This window comes from Motacilla alba, chromosome 5 (assembly GCF_015832195.1).
Source record: "Motacilla alba alba isolate MOTALB_02 chromosome 5, Motacilla_alba_V1.0_pri, whole genome shotgun sequence".
Lineage (NCBI taxonomy): Eukaryota > Metazoa > Chordata > Aves > Passeriformes > Motacillidae > Motacilla > Motacilla alba.
The window spans coordinates 16,636,637-16,656,958 of NC_052020.1; the positions used below are offsets into that span (position 1 = coordinate 16,636,637).

The following is a 20,322-nucleotide window of genomic DNA, read 5'->3' on the forward strand; positions in this document are numbered from 1 at the left end:
TCTTGTTTCACACACTCTGCTGACTGCAGTGCAGACATCTGCTTGGGATACAACCTGCCTTGGATGCCACCTGCAGCTTGGCAGACTGGATACAGCTTCAAGAGCAGTTTTTCCAACCCCCACAATGGGACAGAGCACAGAGTGAAGGTTGTGGCCCATTTAGTCTTTCACTCATGAACACTGAGTCATAAACAATCATACTCTTATCACAGCCATGTTCCCAAAAGATTATTTCTTCTTAAATAAGGCCTAAAATGATTGTTCTGATTAAAACATTAGCATTTTTCTCAAGGTTAGTGCACTGTTTGAGGCAATATTACCTACTGTGCCTTAAGAGCACAGATTTCAGCCACACCCATGCTGTGAACCAGTCTTGATTTGCCATTAAAAAATGTCAGTAATTCTGTGTTGGGAACAAAGCTTTCAGTAAACAGTGTCTGTGTCTAGTGCATAACTCTGCAGGATTCTAGGACAATTTACCATGGACTACACAGTGTTCCTTTGAATTATTTCAGCACAGGTTTGTGAAATTGTTCTTATCACAGTCTTAAATGCCTCTGGCAATGCGTCACACCAGTTACATTGTTTGCCTCTATTAAGTATCCCAGCTGGCCCCTAAGTCAGGCAATTAAATAGATCATAGCTGCATCAAGCTCCAAAAACATAATCATTGTTATGTTGTCTATTCAGATGAGCAATTAGTCAAGAAACCCATACATCTCTTTTCATGTCGACAGAGGCAAATCTCACTTGAACTAACTGACTATCAATGACAACCTGGGAAGCAAAATTCAGAATCCAAGACAGTGAGTTTTATTCTCAGATTTTATGCCATCTTGTAATAAATTCTGGCAGTGCCAAAGGAAAATACACACATACGTGGACTCTGAACTCAGGATTTGGTGACAATGTGTATGTCCAAGAAACTTTTGTTCATTTTTTAGGTAATACTGGGCTGAAAATGCTTTTCAAGATTTTCACATTCTCAAATATACCAAAATATTTATTTAAAAACCTACTACTTTACTGTAACATGGAAAAATGTGGTTATTGAGTGATGTCATTTGTGTTGTCTGGGACAAGAGGACTGTATGTAAAGCAGAAAAGGTATTGTAATTAAAATATATGGGGAAGCCCATGTGTTCAAAAGTAACCTAATTGCTAACTAAACCTAAATTAAACTAACTCTGTTTCTGTTTTGATTTGAGTAATATGCCTTGTACTATTTTGCTTCTCTGAGTACTGAATTCACCTAAGATTTTACACATGGAACATGCATTGTAAAAGCATGAAGCAGTCACAAACTGAATTTTATATATTCTGTTATTCAAAGTCATCAGACTTGATGACTAAAGACAAAAGACACTGTCACAAATGGGGCTGTCCTGAAGCTGTTCCCCCATATCCCTGCCCAAGGAATTTCAGTTCACATACCACAGACACCCTGCCTCCAGCCCTGCAGGGACACGCCTGCTGAAGCACAGTCTCTGGAGTAAGTAGAGAGCACACTGCACAGTGCAACTTCACTCTTCTCAGCATTACAGGTGTCATACATGCATTTCTAAAGGACAGAAGAGGACATGGGTATTATTATGCATAGCTCATAGAAGAAACAGCAAAACATGTAGCAATTTAAAAAGCAGTCAATCAATATATCTTTTAAAAAGTATTATTACCAAGGAAACTTAATATCTCTAAGACAAAATGTATGCTAATGAAATACTATGCAAACTTGAGAAACAGCAAATCAGTTACAGAAATTGCAATGATATTATGTCTAACACTCATTAATAGATGAATATTAAAAAATATAGAGGCACCTGGAGTTCATTAAAGCACTAAGAAATGTCTTTACCAGCCTGCTATGAGAATGTACAGTCTAGGACCTGTCAAAACATATAATCTGAAAATATTGCACAGTGATGACTGGCACTTTGTGTACCTATCTGGTAAGCAGATGAGATGCACCCAATGACATGACAGGTGCATGACAGAAGATGGTTTATAGAGAGTCAGTCATATGTAATGACATTTTAAGCACTAGTTATGTAAGTATAGCTGGAATTTAAAGCTTGAGTTCTTTCAACAGTGTGGGCTGTACAAAAGAACACAAATGCAGCTAGTCATTCTAGAGCAGTAGGATCATACTGGATAGACAGTGACTTATCCTGCCATTATTGATGTTGTGGAAAAAGCTTTCACTAATCATGGTTTCAAATCTGATGATATCAGCAGGAGTAACAGACATATCTGTAAGAAACTGGTTATTACTTCTTCTTAACTGAAAATTGCAAAATCCTATTTTATTTATAGTTTCCATTAATTCTGAAGTATATAAATTTTCTTCTGGGAGAGGTAAAACATTAGCCGTATTTGTAAAGGTATTGAAGACATATTGCATTCTAGGCAAAATTTCAGGCTCAGGTATTTTCTCAGTAAGTTGTTTCACACACACACACACACCCTGCATGAACTTTCTGTGGTTTTGCAGGAACTTCTTTACCATCCACATAAATGTGGCAACTCTCTAGCTCAGACAGCTTTCTCAGTAGCATTATAGAGCTTTACACCAAGAGAACATATGGGCAGCTTCGTGCATTCAAAACACAAGGAGACTAACAAGATTCTAAGGTAATAAATGAGATTTAAACAATGTAAATTCATATTCTCTCCCTCAATGTGAATTTTGAACCAAGTCAGAGGGAATCCATGGGGCTGGTAAAACTCTCAATTCAATTCCATGCAGAAACACTGATTCTGCTAGTCAGAGTGAACAGTTTTCACTCCTTGAAACTTTGAAATCTTGAACTGATTTTTTTCATTTTACTTCTGGGTCACGCAACAGAAGCCAGTGATGTCAATCAAGTATTTATGGGGCTGTAGCCAAATCTACACAAACTTTTATTTCATAATTTTTCTAATCAGCATCAGTGAACTTTTTTGTGACCAGTAACTACTGTAACCTATTTCACTCCCCTAGGCCAGACAACCCTCATGTGGGATCAGTCTCCAGACTAAATTAAACCACCCATTTGGAGCAGTGCCTTACCTTGATGTACACAGAAGGGTCTACAACAGAATGGCAGGCAGCAAACACACTGCTTGTATTGGACAGAAGAGCACACCAGTGCTGGGCAAATTTTTCTGAAGTGGGAAAAAATATCATTGTCCATGGTTACTTAAACCACATTACTGTCTGACTCAATATCTTATCAGGTATCACATTGAACTAGAATGTCCTGAAGTGTTTAGATAACACTGGATGGAATTACAGGTCATTAACTTATAAAAGGGATAAGCATAGTTGGATGGATGACCAGCCATTTTCCTAAAAGAAAGGTTTCACCTTCTAATTATTAACATTATTACTGCAGACTGATTTGCAGAACATATACAGAGCCTCCCCATTTTCACTGTTTTTCATCAAACTTTCTTAATTCTTTACAGCCAGATAATTCCTTATAGTCAAGCAATAACATCAAGCATGTAATAATCAGTGAGTTGTGTGGCTGTGAGCTGCAGCTTTAATTATATGTGGCAGTACTTAGGAGAGATCAGTCCAAATAATACATATATCCAAATTCAGTAAGAGTCAAAAATCAGACAGGACACCTAATACAGTGCAATGCTTGCTTAACTCAGGGCTGTTGATAACTTCCTCCTCTGGACTTCAGCACAGCTGTAACAACGTAGACTGGATGAAGAACTTGCCCAAATATTGGCAACCAGTGGTGCTCTGCCTTAAGCCTAAGTTGCTGTCAGTGATGCTGTGTGTGTGCTTTTCAAATTATCAGTTAATGTGTTGGCTGTTTCACGAGTAGTGCTGTCTTTTTGTTTTGAAAGCAAAGCTATCCTCTTAAAGACCTTCAAAACACAATATTTTTTCTCTAGTTATAGCCTCAAAGCCAGAGGGTTTTGATGCTTATGAGATTTCTAAAGCTTTTTTGATTATCCATCATGTGAAAATTATTTCACACTGATAAGCCAGGGATGAAAAGCCTGGTACCTTTATCCACGCTGTTTGAACAAGGATCTTCAAAGCTGTCCTCAACATCAAAACAGCTGGCTCTAGTTTTCCATGAATTACCAAAAGCAGAAGCTGAATCTTCAACAGCTCCAGTGACTGTTCTGAAGTCATCAGTCTGGATGTTATTGAAATTGCCACAAAGACCTTGCGTGGGAGGCAAAAAAAAGGCAAAAGAAAAGAAATCACTAAATGCATGAAAAAGGAATGTTTCTAGATGAACACCCGTAGCTCTGTAGTGGACCTCGCCTGATACAAATCCGTTTTCCTTCAGAGGCTTCCTGATGTTACCACAAATCTGATAGGACTGATAGGACCCTGTGTTTAGACTGTATTTATTATTTTTCTGCATTACAGTAGCCTTGGTGATAGCACAAGGATTGGAACTGCTTAAATGTGCTTCTGTAGACACTGGCAGACAGAGAGTATCTTCCCTAAAGGCTTATAAATAAAGGAAATGACAAAAGAAAAACAAAATGGGTCAGAGAGACAGTGAAATCCCATTGCACAGACAGGAAACGGAAGCACAAACATTTTAAATTGTGTGAACAGGAGATTAGTGGCAAAACCAAGAACATAGTCTACACTTCACAAGTCTCTGATGAAGGACTGTTTAAACAGATGGAGCCTAAAAAATTTGCACACTCTAAACATCACAGAGATTCTCTTCAGCACATTGAAGGTTTTAGCCTTATGTGTCCTACCAGATGTGCGATTCTGAAAGGAATGATCGACTGTTATGGAGAGCTGCATTACAGGTTTCATTTGCACTCGGATCTGCACTCCAGCTGAGCTCAAGATTTTGATGAAAAATGTAGATTGTCTGAAGATGGTGATGCCATCTAAAGAAGAAAGAGAAAAAGAAAAAATATTGTGTTCACTTGCAAATCTTTACAAAGCTGAATAACAGGAACTTCCATTTGCCAGGGCATGCAGTACAGAGATTCCCAGGGAATCCCAGACCTAGTATCCACCTAACAATGAGTAGGATCATGTTCTTTTCAGAGAAAGGAGCAGGAATCCCTCTGCAAAAGATGTAGGCTATTCTGTGGAAGATGTGAAGAAGGGGATTTACCTTTTCTTACAGGCAGCTTCACAATGAAATTGTTCATGTAGATATTTCCACAGGAACATATTTTTATAGTCTGCAGGGAAAAGGAAAAAAGCCCACAGTAGTGAATGCATATGACGTGAGACAGACAAGAGCAACTTGACAAGCTTCATTAAGCCTTGAGAAGTAGTGTCTTCAAAACCTCATCACCTCTGGGGTCAGTGTAACTCAGTGTCCAGACACCATACAAACAATGTATGGAAAATAGAAGTGACCTCCGATGTATTGTTAATTAAAGACAGTTACTCACAGTTCTTCCTAGTGTGACCAATACATTCTTTAGGCAAGTCATTGTCCTCGAAGTCCCACACTGAATGATCTCCCCAATCACCACAACTGTGTCATCAATGTTCTAAGAAACCACGAGAAAGGTATGTGCAGAGATTGTTAGCATGTTACAGGCTGGGAGCTTGAGGAGAAAAACATGTCACTGAAAGGCTAAGAAGGAGTAATGAAAGAACTGGGGTATTTGATATCTAACTGCAAACTGTTTATTTCTTTGCCAAAATCAATAATTTCACTAACTTTCCTTTACACTCTTTTTCCTTGCTATCAGCTTGTGTGGATCTCATTTTCAGACATTCACAGATAATTCAATCTTTTTGCAGAAATTTTGGTTCATCCACTTCCTTCTGACAGTCACACATGAAGAAAACTTGAAAAGAAATGCTTGAATCAACACTAATACATCCATTAAGAAAATTAAGTAATTAAAAAAAAGTACAAGTATGTTGAAGCTGCAAGACTTTGAAGCTAAGCATCAGCAATTGATTTGCAATCCATTGCAAATTCAAAAATTTATGGGGTTTAAGACTGAGCATGTGTTGAAGTGCTTTGCTGGATTACTGCCATTTAATTAAATTAAGTCATATAAAGCTCCAGCACAGTTTAAAGCCTTGTGCTACTCAGGAGATTTAGGAGAGAAAAGAGAAATTGCTCGTACCTTAGCTAAGACATAATGACAGTTGCCATGAAAATTGAACCTCTTATTATCAAATGTAGTTATATGGAATCCTCCATCTATGTGGCAGCTTCCAGAACAGGGCAGAGAGATACAGCTCCAGTGGCCTCCTCTGCAAGTACTGTGCAAAACCCAAAAGGCAGCCATTAGAATAAACACAGCTTCAAGGGAGCAAAGATGATGCACCATTCTAATCTGCACAGATGTGGCCTCTTTGTATTTTTAGCTCATTATCTTGGCTTCTTATTCAAACCCTGTGGGTGGAAGCCTTTCTATTAGGCCCTTAAAGTGTGAGGGTTGAATTCCAATCAGTGAAAGAGTTAACTGCACTGGGCTTTGGGCTGGCTCCCTCAGAGACACACTGAGATGGGAAAGCAAGATATGGTTTTCTGGGCCCAAATTGTTTACTTGACTTTTTAAAGTGAGAAAGAACCCCTTCAAACAGGATCTTGCTACATCTTGTGCGACTGATGCAACTGTTCAGCAAGTCACTGATGGGATGTTTCAGCAGCTGATTGTGGAGGTCCTCAGATAATAAGCAATTCTCACACCTGTGCATACAAGAAGAAAACAGTCCAGCTATATAGGCTTGGGCTTTGAGGGGAGTAAATGAGGAGGTGGCAAGATGGGAGCCACACAAAGCCCATTAAGTTCAATTACTCAAAAGTTCTGGGATTTGAGGAGCATTTTCTCAAAATGCAAGATAATCCAAAGGGGCTTGCAGAATGTTTGGACATGCACCATGCCACTTTTCATTTCTCCCTATAGTAAACCTATAACTGATGGTCAGAAAATGACGTTGTGTCACAGGAGCCCAGATAACACACACAGAGTAATAAATAAAACTGTTTTGAGAGAATTATACTTAAGATCTTATCACCTTTCACCAATGTAGATGGAGATGGGTTCAAGCTGCCAGCTTTTTTTCTAAATCAAATAATTCTTAAGGATCAGGACTTCTGAGATTTGGCCTTTAAACAGCCTTGTGGAGATCCAGATGTTGTTGGAAGTGCCACTTATTAACATGGTATGACTTCTCACCTCACTCTTGTGGGCAAAGTCTCTGAATTAATCAGTAAAGAGTCTCATTTTTCTACATTCTGAAATCTTGAGCTCAGTTTTCACAAGCAGTTTCAAGTGAAGGTGGGTAATAACTATGTGTGGTTGAGGAATACCTCTAAGTTTTCCTACACTGTTGAAATTCAGAGCAAGGTTTTGAATTGTTATTTAAGACAAATGACAGGAAAATATTTTTTAAAAAAAGGAGGAAAGTACAAAATGCAACTCATCAATGTTTTGAAATAAATATTTCTGCCTTGTTAGTGCAATCAAGATCACAACAGTACCAGTTCTGACAGGGAGTGGAGTAAGTTCCTCCAGATGAGTAGACTTTGCCTTGAAATGTACAGGGGCAGCTGTCTCTGGGGATGCACTTCTTGCTGCTGAGGTCATCAAGGATAGTTCCTGCTCAGACACAATGGCTAGTTAATATTCCTTCGGTGAGTCTGGGAAATGCCATCAAGGAAGATTAGAGTATGGAAAAAACTCTGGAGTATTCAGCATTTCTTAAAATGAATGGGATACTTCTAAAGGAAAACACCACACCAGGCCCTTTCAGAAGTTAATGGATGGGTAATATTTCTAACTAGAACTCAAACAAAAGCAATGCAAAACTCAAAGAACATTTCCTGTTACAAAATCTTTTTCTGTGAGCAGGATTATCAGATTGCAAGGGTGTGAGCCACTTTCCATCCTTTTCTAACAGTGAATCTAACAGAAGTCAGAGCCTCATCCTAAACTATTTCATGTGCAAATTTACACATGCACATACCTGGAAATGCATGTATGTTTTGTGTCACTTAAGCTACAGCTAGATTTAGTGTCATAGCAGGGAGGCATCTCATGAAACATCTTCACCTGCATTCTTACTGTCTAGAGAGCACCTCTTCTCTTTCCATATCTGCACCGTTTTTTCCCTGTCTAGCCCTTAGAAATCTTTGCCTCCTTTCACTAGCATCAGGATCTCATTTCTTTAGAAGAAAGTTGGTAAATTATGCTAGAAGAAGCAGTTTATTTGTTGTGTGAAATGGTAAAGAAAGGGAACAACCTCCCTTTTTGTCCCTTGATGTGGGTGATCGTTGGCAGAAGTGAGCTGCCTTACCAGGAGGACAGAAACAGCCATCCGTACATGGGGCTTTACAAATCTTGCTCCTTTCTGGATCTGCACATGTGTCAGCACAGGAATTTCCACATTCCATGTACTCCATGTTGTTTGGGCATTCCTGATCTGCAAGACCAAAACAAAATGGAGTAGGTTAATAGTATGTTAATGATGTATTTATAATATCTCTCAAATTGTTGTGTCACTACCCAACCCCTTCTTCCTCCTTTCCTCCATATCTTGTTTGCAAGACCTTCCATGCAGATATCTTGTGTTTGTTTAATGTCTTAAAGGAATGTTTTATGGCCACTTTATCTTTTGGACAAAACTGTGCTGCTGGGAAGTGTGAGCTATTTCACATTATTTTACTAGCTCAAATTTGGCTGAAGTCACAATACAAGCAAAGAACACCAGAATCATTTAGGTAGTGATAACAATTAATTTTTGCCTGAAGCATCAGTACTTCTGGCATTAATTTGCTATCCCAATCCACACCAGCAGTTTGGGTGAACTACCTGTAGCCTCCCCCCTGGATTTAAAGAGATTTCCTGCTCAGTAACTGGACTACTGAGTATGAAAACACAGAATTAGATAAGTATGAACATATTGCTCTTCTCAGTAACTACTTCTGTCTGGTTGTCACCATGTTGAAATAAGGCTCTTTCTGAGTTACCCGCACAGAGGAAAATTAAAAAAATAGAAAACTCAAGAAAACTTAGTTGTAAGAAGGAGGTGGGCAACATCAAGGTATAGTTCTAATTCAAGGAGCAAAGTCCAGTTAAATTTGTAGAAATGTTTCCATTAGCAATGCTGGTGTCGAAGTATTTCCACAGATTGATTCAAGGCAGTTACCAGAGCTCCTAACTTTGCTCTGCTGGGATCAGAATACTTGTGTAAATGTCTAACCTTAAATAAATCTCCTGAGCAGTAGCTACTTACAGCAGAGCTCTTTGGTCCTCCATTCCCCAGGGTCTCCCTTCCTCAGGACACAATCTCGAGAGTACTGGTTTAAAGTGCTGCATATGCAGCTGGGAACCAAATCAGAGTGAGAAGAATTAACTGCACAGTGGCACATATCCTCAGCACAGGTCTCTATGTAGTCATCAAAGGCAACCACTCTGGGGCAGTTTCCAAAACGGGACATAAGTTTCTTGCATCCTTTTTTCTATTAAAAAAAAAGGGGGGGCGGGGGGGATGTGGGAAGAAAAGCAATATTGATATTTTACCACCTTTTAGGTTTTTGAATATACACCCCAAGTTTTGATGACACAATTCCAGGGTCACAGAATAATTCAAGTTGGAAGTGATCTCAGGAGATTATCCAGTCTAACTTTCTGCCACAATGTCCTTTGCCTCAGACTGGAAGCTATCATTCAACTGGGCATTTTCCCAGTAGCTATTTCTTTAATACCATAGTAGGATATTCTTTCAGCTGTAGGATCATAATTTTGCTCAAATTCATGTGTAGTGTTCTGAAAAATTCAGTTTAGTGCATGTTCTATGATTAAGATTTGTTTCAACAGTCTCCTCATAACTGTAGGATGGGAGGGTTTGTACTTCTAGGTCCCACACACTTACATATGTACTGCATCTACTGTCTTTCCTCCTGGGATGTCTTCCAGTGTGGTCATCTGGGCTCACATCAGCACACTTCTGTGATGGATCCTCTACTTTGTGGAAGTTCCCAAACTGTCTTGGATGCATTTTATACCCTGCAAAAAAACCTCAGATGCATTTCAGTAACTTCCCACAATTTTTTAGGTCAATTAATGGGCTATAAAAATGCACTCATTCTTTGGGCTCAAAGGCAGAATGCACTTCAAGAGATGCCCAAATTTAACCAGCTTCCATATCTTATAGAGGATGACAGCCTGATATAATCTTCTGTTGGGCTAGAGTCAGGAATCTGGCTCCTTGTATGAAGGCCTGCTGTCAGCCCAGGCTTTTAAAATCATGTAAAATCATTTTAAAATCATAAATCACTCTTGAACTTTCTGTTACTTCTGATCATTTCCAGACTTCTCTTTGTTTTGGGTGTGTTTGATCTTACAGAGTTTTCTGTTCACATGTATAACAGTGATACAGGTATTACATAAAGGGATGTTGTTATAGCTTTGGATTCAGTCCTGCAGCTGATATCCCAGGATGAAGGTTTCTTTCCATCCATACAACCTGCTGCAGGATTAGAGGCTCAGCTATTTGCAATATCTAAAGGTGTCAGTGGATGGCACCACAGTTTCTTCAAAGATACTTTATGTTTTCCCTGATGCTTTCATTTCATTATAGAGGCAAAAATAATCCCAAATAGAATGATTAAAATAGAAGAACAGAAAATTCACTCTTGCATTTCCTGAAAGTATGTTATTGTCAGTGGGGAACCTGGCAATGTTGCTGCATGATAGCCAAGTAATTAATTTTGGTCAAAGAGATTGGAGACTCTTACAAATATGAAAAGAGCAGAAAATCGCAAATATCCCAGAAGCCCCTAAAATACATCTCCTGTATATGCAAATGTTCATGTGCCTGTCAGGAAATCTGAAAGCCTGTTCAGATAAACAGATATCAAGTTTCATGTCATGTATAAGGAGGTCTGTTCTGGGTGGAATATGCTGTACTTATGACCTACCATCCAAAATCAAATCATTCTTCTCATTGCCATCATAGTTCCCACATAGACCACATATTTTCTCTTTATACGTTTCTTCCAGATCCAGCTACAAAAAAGGAAACACAGAGTTGAAAGGCTTTTCCCCATATCAGCAGACTTGTTGCAAAGTGATTCACAGCAGAAAAGTGCAGTGGCAGAAATGCTCATTCCTGGTTTATAGCAATCCCCTTTTCTGTACAAATCTCTCATAAAACTTATCTGCAGACAAAATGAATTCAAATGGGAAGAGAATCCTCCAGCAATTGTCATTCTTACCCACTAAAGAGGTAACTGAAGCATGTTGAATACTGGATTTATCCCTGGACCAGTATCTCCCAATAGAGACACTGGTATAGGGACATTTGGTACCTCTTGCAGGGTACCACAGCTTCTCTCTGGGCAGGTCAGATAACTGTGCTCTAATGTGGAATGCTGTAAAGAAGCAGCTTCTGGTTAACTTTTAGCCATATATTATGGGTTTTCTAGTCCATAGGGTGATGGAAAATTTTATAGCACTTCTAGGCGTGGGTCTGCCAACCATTACTTATTTTGCCCACACTTAGTGGAAATAAACAGCCAGGTTAGCACACTGTTGCCTTGCTGGATAAAACTATTGCACCTTATCACTCCTACATGCTTGGGGAACAGTACTGGTGCCACTCAGGTCCACCCAAAAAAGGCAGTGCTTTTCCTACTGTTGTGTCCACTCTACAGTAATGTACAAATACTGCCTTTAGCACTTTAGGTATTAATTAGTACATGGGAAGGGGGAAAGCAAATACTTCAATAAATCAGAATTTCAATATCACTTGATTACTTGCTGATATTTTTTCTCTCTATTCCCCTTTTACCCTCTCTCTATCTCTTTGAGTGGCAAAACATGACACAACTTCCATTTTGTGAATCTCAGTCCTGACTGTAAAGGATAAGTGTTCACACACAAAAATGTAAATGCACTGGTACAGAAGAGGATATCCCAGGGTAGATGTTTAGAGGAGAATTCCCACATAGCATTGCTTTGGAATGAAAGAGGCCAAGGTCTGAACTGGTCACACATATCAGTTTCCCACACAATATGGGCGGGAGACAGAGTAGCAAGGCAAAGCTGGAGGGCTGTTGCTGCCAGTGCCCCATGGAGCAATGAACTAACTGCAGATGTGCTATACCCAGGATTAACCCTTTTGTCACATAAAATTAGCTGGAAATACCACGGGGTTGTGCCCCCACACCCCTGCCCTGTGAAACTATTGCCCAGTTTGGTGTTTTTCTATCAGTTTATGGACAGAGTGATACCTCCCACCCATAATTTCATATATCAACACAGTGCCTGCATCCAGCCTTGCTTTTCATTACTGATGAGGTTCACCAGGAGGAAAACAACTAACTGACTGTTCATACTAGGAGAGTGTCAGCCCAGTTCCACTTGAGTGTCAGGCCCAGCTTGGAAGTGACTTGGAAGTAAGTACAGGTGTCCTCAATCAGAATGCTCTTCAAGCTGAAAGGCATGGCAATCCTGGAAATTTGAGGGGACAAAACAGATTGCAGTGAAAAAAAGGATGATGAAATCCTTACAGATATGTAGGAGTTAAAAGAGTTAAAAGGAACTAAATGAGACATGGGAACACTCTTTGCAAGGTCAGACTTTGTCCACACACTGCATTGCATTGTCCACTGTGTCCTTTTACCAACTTTAATCCATAACACAATGCATTTGGTCTTGTGTCAATACTACATCAGCCCATCAACTGATGGAAAGCAGTCAAACCCAAGGACCTAACCCAAAAGTTCATTAAGAGCAAGACGACAATATTGGGAAAATGGCCCTCCACATGAGGACACTGCAGGATATCATCATCCTTCCAGGACCTCCTTGATATTTGGGATTCACAAACAACTCTGTTCTGTTACACATGTACTCATGCAACTCAGACCTACATTACTTTTCCATGTTCCAAGATAATTACCATTCAGTTTGCAACACTCTAAAAACTTAGAAGTTCAGAAAATGGCTAGAAGATAGGTGATTTCTTGCCCCTTTTTAGGAGACACATATGGGCTTTGGTGCTATAATTACAACAGAGTGGTGCTATTCTATATTTGGTTGTTTCTAGAAGGCTGTCAAGACAGCCCATATGCTTGCAATTTTCTTTTCAACAAAATTGGGAGGGGTTTTCCCGGACTCAAAGGTTGCCTAAGCCCTTCATAATTCTTTGCTAGGAACAGGACTCTGCACTTCTCATGGGGACTTTCCTTAATATTGTGCCCAACTTTCAGCTATTGTTGCATATGATTTTAAATTAGGGAATATTTTTACCTTTCTCTTTGCAGTTTCCTTTGAGGTTCACTTTGAATTGGAATTAAAGGTGTGGATTTTGACTTCTAAAAATTCTGCCTTTTCTTATAAGAAGATCCCTGACCAAGTTGTGATCTGCAAAGCAGAGCAATTTTCTAGACTAATCTATCTGGAAATGGAAAACTATCCCTAAAAGAACCATCCATTCCTGAACAGCAATATAAAACAGTAGGGTTAGTACCACAGAAATAATGTTTTGAGAAAAAAGAAAAACCACCAAGCTTCTACAGGTCTAAACTTATATAAATAAAGTGTTGGGGTTTATATACTTTCCTTCATCCCTCCCTTTCAAATCAAAGTAACATTTAGAAAACCTTAAAACACCTTCTGTTTTTATAATATACACATTGCTCTCTACTTAACTTGTTGGTGTTGGTCCCTGGGATGTGTAGTTTAGTTTAAATGCCTCTTGCCTTCTCAAACACTATGGGGAGGACTCTTCACAATACCCTGTTCAAAAAGCTATACATCTCATACACAGCCACTGCTTTCCAGTCAGACCACCTAACACGTAGCAATAAAAATGCAGCTCAAAACAGCATTTCAGCCTTTACTCACTTCTTCCCGTTCACCGTGATTCCTGTCTCCTTCACCTCCAGGACCACTCCATCAATGGTGACAGTGAAGTAGATCAGGAAGCTGTTCTTGGCACTGCGCCTGATCTGAATGTTAAAGTCCTGGTAGCTGTCATTGCAGTGCGAAGCAAAGACATATGTGCAGGTTCCGGGAAAAGTAAACTTTACATGATCAAATGTATGGAAGTGGAAGTTGCCCCAGGTGACACATTCGCTCCTACTGACAGTAGAGACCTGGACTAAAGAAAAATCATAGTAGGGGAGCTTAGAAATTCACCCATATGAGGTGCTCGTCCTTTTTTTTTTGCTGAAAAACATTAAAGGGGCAGATTTTCAAAGGCAAAAATGATAACTCCTGGAAGATACTAGCATTTGGGAAGCAGTTTCATCTCACTGAACTTTTGAAGTCCATGACTTTTGAAGTACAGAGACACCTGCAATGCGAGCAGATTAGCCCAGTCTCCTTTGAAGTTAACAGTGAAAAGCAGAAGCTAACAGTGGAAAGCAGAAGAGGTTCAGCTTTCTCATCTTACATATGTGCCTAGCAAGAAGATGCTGTAAACCACATGCATCTCTCCATTGTCTAGAAAGGCTGTGTCTATATTCATGCTATAGACATATTTGTACTGTAGATATCTAAAGTGAAGTGATGAGAATCCCATTCTGGATGTCTAAATCTCATTTAACTCAGGCAAGACTTTATGTTGAGTGCTTTCCAGGAGATATCACAGGTGGCATGAATTCACAGCAAAGTAGCAGCCACTGATCTCAGTGGTTGAGGCTGCTACCAGCTTCAGCTGTTGGCTAAGAGATATTTGGTTTTCCTTCTCAACCAAAACTCATGTTTTGGACCTCTAAGCTCTACCTTTGTCACAGGTATAGATACATAGTCTAAGTGCATATAAGATATTACTTCAGAAAGCAGTTTCACACCACTGAGTTTCACAAAGAAAACATGAATCACCTTGAATTAAATTATAAATGCCCGCTACAAAATAGTTTCAACATTTCTTCTGAAAGAATGACAAATGAAACAGGCAAATTTCCTTGTGTTGTTCAGGTAGCATGTTTAGGACTATCAACACAGCAACATCCACCACAGATCAAATCAAAACCAGTTACTCATTTACTCAGTGAACTCTAAAATCTTATTAAATATTCCTGCCTAAGAATCAGCAGGGAAGAACTGAGAAATTCAGATCCTTATGTTATAAATGTGCAGCCCAAACTCAAGTGCCCTGTAAGTCCTTGCAGAAATAGCTTTTTAAAGGGACTGCTACTGTCATGGGTGGTTGCAGCACTGAAGTGGAGTAGGGCAATTTAGCACTTTTCTAGACAGTTGTGAGGGCAAGTAAGAAAGTTTGGCTGTCCTGGACCTGGAAGTGAAATTGCTGGAATTACTAAGGCAGCAATAACTGGTACATCAGCTGTGTATTAAGCAGTTGGGAAAAGTGTAAAACATTAAAAATCAAACCAGGAGGTAGCAGTGCACCAGACCATAAAAAAATGTGATTCCTGATAATCCAGCCTTTCATACTGGTCAATCAAGCCTAGCTGCTGGTGATATGGTAAGTACTTCTTTTAGGAAGAAATGTGTTGAAAAGGGTGTCACCTTTTTTTTTTTTTTTTTTTTTTTTTTTTTTTTTTGTGTAAACTGCATTCAGAGGGTCTCCTCTTTAAGATTAGTCATTTAGAGCATAAAACATAAAACACTACCTAGTAATGAAAGAAAAAAAGACATACTTAGATGGTTGACAATCAGGATAAAAATGTACCATGTTTAACAGTATCTGGCATGTCTATGTCTCTTTTATGAATATATTAAAATTTTTCATTTGTCAACTCTATTTCTCACCTATGGAGAGCCATATGAGAGCAAGTAATGCAAGAATTAGATTCTTTTCTTACCTATCTGAACTGGTTCTTTGCCCTTGCAAAAACTCCAAATTAGGCAGAAGATCCAAAATGATCTCCCATTTTTTATTTCCATCTTGCCATGAAGTCGTAACTTGAAAATCCTTTCAGGGAAGTGTTTTTTCTTGGCTTATAAGCAGATTTTTATAGTCCAGGAGTTTGGCATGAGAACAAAACACTGATGGCAGGGTCCCTGAAAGGTGGAGCTTCATTAAATTTTCTTTCAGTCATTCATTATTAGCACCCAGAAACCTCCTCTCTCTCAGACAGGACAGGTATCCAGTTATTTATTGCTTTGTGGGGACAGAGAGCTGTCCATTTCAAATTTCCTCCTTTGAAAATAGGTCCCCTCACCCTCCTTCTACCGCTGTTATTTCTTCGGCAGTAACAGTTTTTATTTTTTATAACATCTGATTAGTTGCAAGCAATCACTGACCTCTTTCAGAGTTTTTCTCTGTCTTGAGCATCAGCAGAATCCCCCAGCACAAGCAAATGTGTTTGTTGCCTCTACCAGCTTTAATGACAACTTCTAAATGGAGCAAAAAGTATTATCAGGTCAAGCATAATGTATGGTTTATTTAGAGTGAAATCTTTCGGCAGGAGGGCATTGTGCCTCAAGAAGCGTACCCAAAATATTTTAGAAAAAAAAAAGGCCAGATTTACTGCTTCAGTAGACCAGTAACAAAACCCAAAGTGTAAAAATTCTCACCTTAACTGCACAAATGGGATTTAATTTATTCTTTATGCACACAGAAGTGAGGGATTCTCCAGACATCATAAGGGACCTGTGCCCAAGTCCTATCATAATGTAGACCACAGTTCATTCTTTCATCACCTAAATTATGCTGCTGCAAAAGAGTCCCCTGGAGCTCTCGAAGTACTTTGATACCCTACCACATACCCATAAAGAGTTCAGTGAGCTCAGTCATGAGCTCTACAGCCCCTTGTAGGATACCCTACAAGGATATTTTGGTATTAGTAATTTTAGAGTCCCTTCCGGAGATTTACTTGCTGTGTTGACACAAACTGACCTTGCATTTCTTTTCCTCATATGTGCCATGGGGGAACTGCTCCTGACAAGAGAGGAAGCCTCTCACCTACTCTTAGAAAATCAAACACAGATAACAGACATTCCCATGCTTCCAGCTGCTCCATCCCTTTTGGGAAAACAGCAAAGTCAGAGTGATTGCCAGTAGTTTAGTGGGCACAGATACAGTTTAAGGTAGACATAGTTTTGCAAGGCCTCAGGTTAAGCCTGCCCATGCACCCATTGGGAAATATGAATGCCTTTTATCTGGTTGGCAGGCAGCAAGCTGGGCCTTGGGAACGGGTCTTGCTCACTGCTTTGCCAGACTTTGTGCTATTGCCAAAGTGGAGTGTCCCAAAGCTGGCCCACTGCTGCTGCCCTACACAGGCACAAGGTGCTTTGCAGAGTTGCAGGTGACAGCATTTTCCAGATGAAGATTTGCTGCTGCCCTTGCTCTAAAGAAAACTGCACCAGCGTGCATGAGCATTGTGCAGGACATGAAACATGAGTTCATGTTACCCCTTTGCCACTGCCCGTGTCCCATTAATTCCATTGTCAGTTGCACTTGAGCAGGGCACTACTGGAAGGTAGTTCTTGAAGCTCTGCCATTTTGGCTGGAATACAGAACCAACAGACTTTATGGCACTGGTGATGGAAGACATGGACTGCTGCTGCTTTTCCTTTTAATCACAACACATCTTCCCTCCTGATCTCTGTCCAAATAGGTACAAAGTAAGTTAGGAGAATATCTAGTGGATGAACTTAACCATGAGAATATGACATTGGAAATCTGAGGATGATCTGAAATTGAATACAGTGAAATATCAACACTCAAATACAACAGATACTCCTGATAATGTTTATACTGAATTCCTGTACAGGTCACAGAACAGGGCTAGTGGTGAGTTGTGGGGAAGGGCTGTGAAGCCCAGGAGGAAAAGCATAGAGGCCAGTAGACCACAGATACAGACTAAGAGAGCTCAGTTGAGGGTAAAGGTGGGTAGCTGAAATACATTAATTTTCCAAAATCAATGCTAGTGTCAAAATCCAAATGCAGAACTCTGCTGAGATAAAGTCCGCATTTCTTCAGTCACTGTCCTCTTCTTTTCCCATTCCTACCCAAGAAATCTAAGTACCTACTCCATTCATTTTAGTATGAGAGTAGAAGGAAGAATCAGATTCTAGGAGTATGATTTTTGACTCTGGTAAAAGCCCCCTTTATTTCCACTGAGCTGCACAAAAGCAGCAGGAACCATATAATAACTACTTGCCAAAGATACCCTTCAGGTTGGAGTAGTTCTTTGATGACAAAGACATAGTGAGTTTGACCTCTGCAACTTCCAGCCCTTTGTGTTCTGCATGTGGGGTGGTTCAAGGTAATGCGAGGATGGGCAGGAGGAATGAGTTAGGCATGATTTCCTCCTGTAAGCCCCACTTAGCACTCAGGGGCCTGGGAAGAACATGAACAGCACATGTTAAAACTTTTCAAGTAAAAGACAGAATAAAACAAATTATTCATTGAATCAACATTCACTTATGCTCTAATCAGCAGAGATAGTAGTATCAGTCATCTGGGATCCTCCCCTGAGAAAAGCAAGAGCAAAACTCTACTCAGAGAACTGGGAAACCCAGTCCTCTTGCTCTGTACCTAGCCATTTTCTTACCTCTGCTTGTCTGCTCTGTCATTTGTGCCATTCCTTTGCCATTTCCTGGGGAGCAGAGTTTCTGTCAATGGCTAACCAGAGCGGCTGCTCCTGGCTTCTCCACAGATACTGCGGGCTACACTCCTTAGAAATCACTGGTTGCTTCAATCCTCTGCAATGATTTCAGGGCTACTGACAGGGGAAGGATATTTGCATTCAAATGAAGTTTTTATATTCAAGCGTGGAAACACTGAGGATTTCAGGAGAAATACATAGAAGCTTTTCAGAAGGAAATGCAGACTGACAGGGAGCTTACAGACTGTGATGATCACTTACCACTGAATCACCAATTATGACTGGCACACAAGTTATAACTATTCCCCCTGCAGTGACAAACTGGGATAAATAACTCTTCCCTTTATTGGACCCTACAGGATAAGAGGCCTTCCCTCTTCTGCAGCTGTATTACCAGAAAGAACAATTCCTCTTGGCCCCTTTACAGCCCATTTCATGGATCATTTGCCATTAAAGGGTATGTGATTTTAGTAAATACAATAGGTAAATATTAACTCACCTTCTTTATCACCACTGACTCACTGAAGATAAGCCATCATGAAGCTAATGTAATACACCGGTGATTCACAAAAATATATTTTTGCTACAAACTTGGTAAAAGACACACTCAGGTAGGAGGTATCTGGCAGATCAGTGCCCTTCATAGCCAGCCACTGTACTAAAGTCTGGCAGTTGTGTTTGTATCATAGCCTCCTGTCAAAAGGGTATGTGATTCCATATCTGCTGTAAAGAGTTATGGCCATCCTGAGTCTGATCAACACTGGGAGGTTGAGCTTAGAAATCCTCTAACAACCCAGTTTATTTCAGGCAAAACTGGTACTGCTTCTTGAAACGAGTATCCACTATAAGACGGTGTTTTACAAGCACTGCCTAGAAAATAACCCTAGAGAAATTACGTGTGTTCCATTAACAAAGTAATGTTAGCTAGGAAAACATTTCATTTGTCAGGCAGTTTGTGCTAATCATGATAAAAAACACCCAAAGTGATTCTGGCAAAATATTTTACATAACTGGTAGTTATACCAATCAGTAATTGCCAGTAGAATTCAAGAACAACATGAATTATCCTTTTTAATCCTTTGCATGATATCATAGAATTTAGGAAAGTTACATTAAAGATTTATTTAATCTATCAGATCTGTGTCTACCACACAGTTTGAAACAGATGTCATTTAGTATAAGGTGATCTCTAGGCAGTGGGGAAGGAGGGAATGGATACCTGCCATTAAAATATATGACAAATGCCTTCAGTATTTCAGTTTTGGTAGGAGGTGGTTGAATGTTTTCTTACATTTTGCCTTAGAATGGACACAAAGCTGCTCAACATCTCATCTTGCCGTAGGGCTCCTTGACTTTTTGTGAAAAAATCCAGGACATTAGTTATTCCTGTTTGCAAGGAATGAGTCCAGCTACTCTTTTCTGTTTTTCTTTAAGAAGATGTAGATCTTTCAAAATCCGTATACAAGGAGTAATGATACGGCTGATTGGAGTTTGTGCACACAGGTCTCTTTGACCTATTGGCACTTCCTCACGTAAGAGACTCCCTGCATAGAAAGTCATCTCATCAGGAGGTTGGGCCCTAGAGATTTTCTACTTGAAAGGTTTAACTTTAAACAACCTTCCTGGTGGAAAAATATGGGGTAGCAGAACAAAGGGAAGCATAAGAATTTTCTGCTTTGAGAACTTTTATGGGGTTTAGGCTAGAGCAGATTCTACCTCTTTTTAAAAAGCAGTTTCTTATTTCCTGGGCGCTAAGATGATTCAGAAGAGGCCACTGCATGCTTAATACTGCATGCTTAATACTGAAGCCTCTAAACCTTGAAACTACATG

General features: G+C 39.7%; 1 protein-coding gene across 8 annotated transcripts in view; it reads right to left on the reverse strand.

The window, feature by feature from the left end:
• The window catches only part of LOC119702198 (mucin-5B), a 43,968-nt gene extending 24,960 nt beyond the window's left edge, over nucleotides 1-19,008 (reverse strand). For 3 of the 8 annotated variants that reach the window (XM_038139817.1, XM_038139823.1, XM_038139824.1), the window contains exons 1-16: nucleotides 18,438-18,746; nucleotides 15,741-15,939; nucleotides 13,816-14,071; nucleotides 12,303-12,417; nucleotides 10,884-10,971; nucleotides 9,836-9,969; nucleotides 9,197-9,422; nucleotides 8,258-8,383; nucleotides 7,443-7,560; nucleotides 6,079-6,217; nucleotides 5,386-5,487; nucleotides 5,100-5,169; nucleotides 4,729-4,866; nucleotides 4,007-4,171; nucleotides 3,050-3,144; nucleotides 1,435-1,561 (exon numbers count right to left, since the gene is read on the reverse strand). In XM_038139817.1, the coding sequence (XP_037995745.1) occupies nucleotides 1,435-1,561; nucleotides 3,050-3,144; nucleotides 4,007-4,171; nucleotides 4,729-4,866; nucleotides 5,100-5,169; nucleotides 5,386-5,487; nucleotides 6,079-6,217; nucleotides 7,443-7,560; nucleotides 8,258-8,383; nucleotides 9,197-9,422; nucleotides 9,836-9,969; nucleotides 10,884-10,971; nucleotides 12,303-12,417; nucleotides 13,816-14,071; nucleotides 15,741-15,822 (1,981 nt within the window). In that variant the 5' untranslated portion in view covers nucleotides 15,823-15,939; nucleotides 18,438-18,746. The other 5 variants (XM_038139821.1, XM_038139819.1, XM_038139822.1 and 2 more) reach the window with 5 other exon arrangements.
• Nucleotides 19,009-20,322: the final 1,314 nt, after the last annotated feature.